A 7,694-nucleotide genomic window follows, 5' to 3' on the forward strand; every position below is an offset into this window, starting at 1 on the left:
AACGTTGGTGAGTGTGGGGTGGCTTTATTGTCAGTCCGTCAGACAACTGTGATTAAAACATAAGTACTTGATGCATTGTTATCAATTATACTACACGAGATGCGCTTTCGTCTATAATTTAGTGTGAGCTGAGATTAATATATAAAATAACAATAGTATTTGCTTGGCGGGTCAAAATTTTAAAAATGTCCCGCCGACAACCAGTCACTTGGCCAACCAAAGTGGTTGCACCATGGACAATTTGGTTGTCCCTAGGACAATAATTATATAAAACTTATACTTTAACAGTTAAATAGTTCATGTTTTGTTTATTACTCGGCTGTTTCGGGAACACATTTTTATTACGCGATTTTATGTCTAGTTTAATTGTAATTTTAACATTTCAAAAATCAAGACGACTAAGATGTCCCCATATGAAAATCACATTATACTTTATTCATTCAGTTATATCGAGAATCAGTTCATTTTAATTAAGTAAAATCAATAATACGATACGTAACAACCTCGCCTTAATAGTTTTTTTGTAAAAAATATCACTATTTCCGCTTTACTGAAACTTTTTAATATATGAAACATTGTTTGGTTGTTCAAAAGACATCATTCGTTTCAATTTTAATAAAAATATTTCGTATTTTGGGTGTAAATAGAACAAATATCAAAATATTATGTATTATTTAATATTAGAAGAATTTATTTTAATTCTGAAGGGAATTTAACATTTAAAAAAGTACTATTGTGTAAGTTGTCCAAAGGACATTATTTCCCGTGAATAGATCGGTTCGTGAAGTTAAATCCACAAATGTATTTAATCAACATCACTGCTGCCTATATAATCTTAATCTACAAAGAATTATCTTCTAAATGAAATAGTAAAATGCTGAAAATTAAGTTAAAAAAAAAAATACGAGAAAATTATGATCGGGACCTTTAAAAATTGATTGACCCATTTATCACATTCAACAAAGAGTGGAATATGTAGAATGTAGGATAGATTGTATAGTAGTTATATTTCCAGGACAGAAATCACAATAGCTGTCTCATGCAAGTCAATTACGTCTATCTGCCGCCTGGTTAGCTATCTCGCAGAACTTACACAACACTAATTAAGGCTGGAAACTATTTAACATGGTTATGACAATTCATAGGTAAAATTGAGCTGAACCTGTGGCTGAACCCTGCTCTATGTGATATAATATGTATTAGGTACTCATAACAACTCCATATCTCATTGTTCCATTACGAAGAGATAGTTCAGCAGACAAAAGCAATCAGTTAGTTTATCTATCGAATTAAATAATGTTCAGATAAGATTTGTAATGACGGCACGGGTTGTATGAACTAGGAGATAAAGTATATTAACATACACTTAATAAATGTATAAAATATTAATGAAGTATGGAAACTTTTACTCATTATATGTACCTACAGTGTGAACCTACGTTAAATGTGAAGCATAGAGTAAGTGTAGAAGTACGTGTATTAATACGTACGCAAGGTACGAAATTTATTGGTATTTTTTTTTTAGGTAAGTGTAGAGGTACGATGGTGTGATATGTGGTACACATAAATATCAATTATCAACGTTAAAAAAATAAAAAGCCGTGTAAATCCATACTAATATTATAAATGCGAAAGTAACTCTGTCTGTCTGTCTGTTACTCAATCACGCCTTAACTACTGAACCAATTTGCATGAAATTTGGTATAGAGATATTTTGATACCCGAGAAAGGACATAGGATAGGTTTTATCCCGGAAATCCTACGGGAACGGGTTTTTCTTTGAAAACGCGGGCGAAGCCGCGGGCGGAAAGCTAGTTTCCAATAAAGCACCAACAAACTTACGCTATAAATCTTTTAATATATTTATAGTGAGCGTTCCTAGATCCTTTATAAATGTAATAAAAATGCATATAAACGTTATAAAGATTTATAGTTATTATCATGTTATTACTTTCTTGCGCAAATAATTTCCAAAACTATAACATTTTCAACCATTTAAACTGGGTAAATTTTTTTACTTATAGATACGATAGCATATCAGCACTTTTGCAATCCAATTTCTTTTGTTTAAACAGTGAAGTGAAATATTGGAAGCCTCTGTAAAAATCTATTTGGTACACGTGTAATCTAAAGATTTCTCCACTTAGGTTATTGAATAATACATACTTTTTATGGTTATTATTGCAGGTTATGTAACCCCAGTGCGGTGTGGGCTGCACTACGGCATGTTATAATTCTCTCTGTAGGAATACATTTGTATTTTAGGTAGAGAATATTATTTAATACAAAAACTTTATTTCTATTTTTCATTTGGTTTACTTGTTTGCATTTAGTTATTTGGGTATCAGTTAATAAAACTGCAGTGAGGTCGATGGTACCCAATTACTTCTTGCATTTTTTTACAAATGTACTGGGAAAATTATTTCAGGGAAATAATGATTGTATATCTCTCTTATTCTTTAATTACGTACAATAAAGCTTAATAATACAGTCGTTCAAGTGTGTTTATCATAACAATATTAAATATAGTACATACAATTGCGGAAATGTTATCGTGCTTTGTAATGTTTGTTTAATGGGACCTAGAGTTCTTGCCCAGATGTGTTGTTTTTGCAAGTTTGAACACAAATTGGGTCACGCTTACACGGAGTTAGTAACCTCATTGTCATTGAATCAGTGGCTGGATCAAAGTGAAATCTTGAGTTCCATTATGGGTTCTAAGGTAGCCGTTAACCTACAATAGAACATGTAACGTCTAAAACATGTGATAACACTATTTGTTATGATTATTATGGTATAATAGATTTGTATAATGATCATTGTGTGTATCATTGATTGATTGTTCTCTATAAAATTCTAAAGTTCCGGGAACAAAAATTAAACTTCACGATCACAAACTGAAAGATTTGCGGTTACTTTCCGACTAGACGCGATATACAGAGTATATGAAACCATAATATTGCATTGTCATCTGACTGACATATAGAGGCTAAATTTCAGCTCAGTTGAACATCGGGAAGTGGGTCAAATTCAACTTGTAACATTTTGATTAACCACAGATACCGGTTCGGGTGAACCCTACCATCACTCGAAATTATAATAAGGGCCCTATCCAAATTATTTTCTACATAATTATTTTAGAAAGCCTTTCTTGCAAATATTAGATATTAAATTATATTACCTGTAGCCTGTAGGTTTCCTAAGTAGAGCAAATTTACCGAAATAATAATAAAAAAAATAAGGAAAAATTATAACACGGAAAAAAAGATCTGCTTACGTAACATTTTACGTAAGCAGATCTATTTTTCCTTTGAAAATTATTTATGATGCAAGATATAGTAAAATTTAAAACTTGCTACCAATTTTGCCTTGAAAGTCTCTGATTTAATTAAATCATACATAAAGACATAGTATTATTATAAATATTCGGTATATAAATTTTCGGCTAGACTGATTTTCATGAAATTCTAACATCTATTTTTCATACCCTTAAATGATCAACATTTGCCCGGACAGCTAATAATTATTATTAATCCATTTATGATAATTACTATTAATTATTGTAATATTTCAATTTTTTTAATTTAATTATTATATTTCGCTTTGTTGAATATATAACGAAATATACTAATAAATAATTTATTTGCTCGCGATGCATACGCGCGGATTCTGTAAAATGTTAATTCGGATTATATTGTAATAACTATTGTTTACGTTCAAACCGCTAAAGTTAATTTGAATTTTAAACGACATTGTACGTAAGGATAAATAATGAGATTTTACAATATAAAATTTTTGTGAGTTTTAAGTGTGCGTACACGATAAATTGTGGTCTCTATTAATATTACGAATAAGGAAACATAATATTCTAATAGAGGCAGATACAGTATCCAATATTAGACCTTTGTACCTTACGAATACGCACGAACTTTATAAATATTTATATTTATTATTAGGAAAGGAAAACCTTGTTGTATTTTGATCAAATGTAGCTCTATTTGTAGTAATGATAAGAGAATAACATAAGTCTAGATATCTGGCGCGGTGGGTGACATGATATAGAGCTTGCAGTCGGCCAGGAGCCTCCGTTGAGGATTACACTCAATCCATTCTCCCGGTTTGGTTATAAATATAACTCTCAAAGGAATCTTATATTCACTTTCAATTCTCTTTCAGAGTACTCTGCCCACGTAGAGTATTATTCTCCATTTGCAACTTCGCTTATTTGATTTATTCATCATTTTTAAAACCCATATGACTGACACAATATGGTCGTATTTTTGTGTTTATAGTTGTCCGTAATAATTTAAACTTTCACAATGATTGTTGAATAAATATTTTGACCGGAATATATTGTTAGTAAATACTCACGAAATATTATTATGAATGAATTCTGTGTTCAAAGAGTATTAACTCCTTAATGAGAATTCGACAAATATAGAATAAATTTAACTTATATAGGTACAACATTTCCTATATGTAATTGTGTTTTTTTTGGGCACTATACGTCCACTGTTCAGCAGACCTATTACCTATCTCCATTGAATATATAAAGGTAGACCAACCTACAGTTAGTTATAAGTACCTTCCTATACTGAGACATTTCTAGAATATTTAAAACGTAAAATAAATTTTATATACTTACCCCAATTTATAATAAAAATAAAATTTATGTAAACCAAACTAGAACGAAAACATAATTGTTTATATAAATTATACATTTATTAAACACAATAATGTTCAAAACATCTCTTCTAATACTTTAACATGTTTAATCATCCCATGTCTGAAATAATCGAATCTTTGAAATGAAACGCGAATATAAACCCACGTAAGTAAACAACGAAATGAAATAACAAAGGGAACAGTAACAAGAAATGTTTTCACGAATCGGTATATTTGTAATAGTCTTGTTCCACGCGTTGTCAGGGTTTGGGGATGTTTTGGCTATAAGCCTATTTAATATCACCACCTGCGAGATATTTGAACGAGGGGCCCGATTCGATCCGTATGCAGTCGTCGATTCTCAATGGAAAATTATATATTTTTGGTCAGACAACACAGAAATAAATCCAATTATGTTCTCCTTGTTATCCAAGAAGGTATCTGAACTATTTTACCTTAAATATTTGATAAATAAGTAACGTTGTGTCCTTTTTTATTGCACATACGCAATAAGCCTTCAAATCTAATTGAATTCGAATATAACTGAAGAATGCGCTTCATTCACCTTTTTCCGTAGAAGTTGGGTAAATTTAGAGCAGTAGTAGAAGCTATAGACCCCTACATAACTGTTGAGTGGCACAAGGCGACCCTGTTGATGGAACCGCGGCCCGGCGTTCAAGTACTACTCCTTTACGCAGGGACGCCGGGTGCCTTCCGAGGACTTGTGAAAATGGAACAACGACAGAAAGGTGACTTTTATTTATAGTATTTTATTTTGTCTTTCACGTTGAAAATTTTTATCCAGAATTTTAAAATGTAGTATATTTTTCCTCGTTTAATCTAGTGAATCGTTTGTTTAAACACATGACACGTGGTTTAAGCTTACAGCACTAGGTATATACGTAAGTAAACTCGTCTGTATTTTAAGTATTACAAAACATTTAAAGTTTTATCTGCATTTTCTCTAAATATCACAAAAGATCCCTTAGAACACTTACACTAGCAGCTGTGGCACAAGAGTTTTCCTTCAATCAATTCTTTCAAGCACTCATCAAGATGGAACATCGCAGTAAAGGTACGGCAGTAATATTCGCAGTAAGTACTTACCGCGCGCCATTTCCGCTACTAACTTCCACGACTTGACTCATAATGATAATAAACCGACGCTTTTTAAACGGTTTTTTTCTCATGATGGTTGCTAATGAACATAACAGGGACGGTCGCTAGTCGTTTGCAGAATATCAAAAATAAACAAGCTACAGAATTTGATAAGAAAACAGACAACAATAAGTTAATTTAATATTGGCAGACAATCACGACGACAACACAGTAACTACGAAAAGGTGTGCTTTTCGATACCATAAAAAATACATTTTTTTAGTTCACAGGCAGTCTATTTAACTTAATAATAATATAAAAAGAATTTCAAATGTAGGTAAGTAATATTTGAAATTCTTACATATGTATTAGATTATTATGTTTTATACCATACTATAAAACGGCAAAATAATCAAATTATTATAAGATCACCAAATTAATATTATTATGTACATGTCGTGGTCATATCGTAGATTTGATCATTTCATGATATGAGTGGCCATTTCACGAAATGGTCGCATATCGTGAAATGGCCAACATAGTTTGATCAGATCGTTAAATCGTCAACGTTTCACGATTTGGTCATCCACATTTGGCCAGATCGTATAAAATATAAAGAGTCCATAAAATATTAAAAAAAATCAGAATAACTATATTCTAAAAACTTGTTTAATGTCATTAAAGTTAGTGCCGCGGCAGCGGCCGGCGAATGCCAGAAGCGAATCGTTTTTGCAATAGAAAACAGTTAGGTTAGGTTAGGTTAGACTTTGATAAACAACGCACGAGCCGAGCGAGCAAAGCGAGCGTGCCGCGGCAGCGGCCGGCGAGTGCCAGAAGCGGATCGCTTTTTAAAAAACAAACAATTATAATAATATACCTAGTATGTAGTAGTTTCTTAAATTATTTTATTTAAGTCGCATTTTTTCTTAAATACATATAAGATATCCACATTTTCCATAGTACTCGTACCTCTTCGTCGTAAATTCTTTGCTATGACTTTCTTGTTATTAAACGAATTATGAAGTTTTTAACTGCGAATAATTTCGCCAGCGGCCGCCATCTTATCACATAAACACAGAGCTTGCAGCGCCTCTACCAACGATTAATGTAACTATTTTACGATATGATCAAATAATTTTGATCATTTCATGAAAGAACCGTGCGTTAATTGGCCATATCGTGAAACGATTTCTTATCATTGATCTGCCCAAACCACATCATGATGTGGCCAAACTAAATTGGCCATTTCACGATATGCGACCATTTCGTGAAATGGCCACTCATATCATGAAATGATCAAATCTACGATATGACCACGACATACATACAAGTTAATCATAAACAAATTAATATTTAATGCAAACGCGTAATCTGCGTTGGGATAAATTATGTGATAATGGGGTGGCTATGTAGCCTTTCCATACATAATGCATAATTATATTCATAACACAAAGCTACTCGAATACAATAAAATCTTTATTCGAAAGAACATTACCTGGTATAAACTTTCGATTGTGACTATCGTTACTTTTTATTTCAGTGCGCCCACATCCAGAGCCCTTAATAAAGTTCGCAGATCTTCGAATAAAAATGGAGGGTCAATATATTGGCATGATGTGTTGTGAAGATATGACAGCATTTGTAATGGCTCGAGTCGACGAGGTGCCCTCTACAGAAAGAGATTGTGTAATCGCTGCAGCAACATTAGGTCTCGAAGGACCCGGTGGAAGATCTTATTTATACCTTCGAAACATCACACGCACTGACCTTTAATAATTATTTTATCGAAAATGTATAGCTGATTTTAATAGTATTGATAAAGCCTAATCGTATTTTATAGATTTATACAAATAATGACCTCCGTAGCGGTCAAACGTAGCTACGCGGTTAGCCTCAAAGTGGTTGCGACAAATCCACGTACCACTGAACTA

At 32.4% G+C, this 7,694-nt stretch overlaps 1 protein-coding gene across 1 annotated transcript; it reads left to right on the top strand.

The window, feature by feature from the left end:
- Nucleotides 1–4,877: 4,877 nt before the first annotated feature.
- LOC149490512 (uncharacterized) lies at nucleotides 4,878–7,571 on the top strand. Its single transcript, XM_089706221.1, has 3 exons — nucleotides 4,878–5,102; nucleotides 5,243–5,414; nucleotides 7,304–7,571. Exons 1-3 carry the CDS (start codon nucleotides 4,878–4,880, stop codon nucleotides 7,534–7,536), a joined length of 630 nt encoding a protein of 209 aa, XP_089562347.1. The 3' UTR covers nucleotides 7,537–7,571.
- The last annotated feature ends 123 nt before the right edge of the window (nucleotides 7,572–7,694 follow it).

Source organism: Colias philodice, chromosome 2 (assembly GCF_061535455.1).
Source record: "Colias philodice isolate Cphi_HAF_F1 chromosome 2, ilColPhil1 Martin Lab GWU primary, whole genome shotgun sequence".
NCBI classification, from domain to species: Eukaryota; Metazoa; Arthropoda; class Insecta; order Lepidoptera; family Pieridae; genus Colias; species Colias philodice.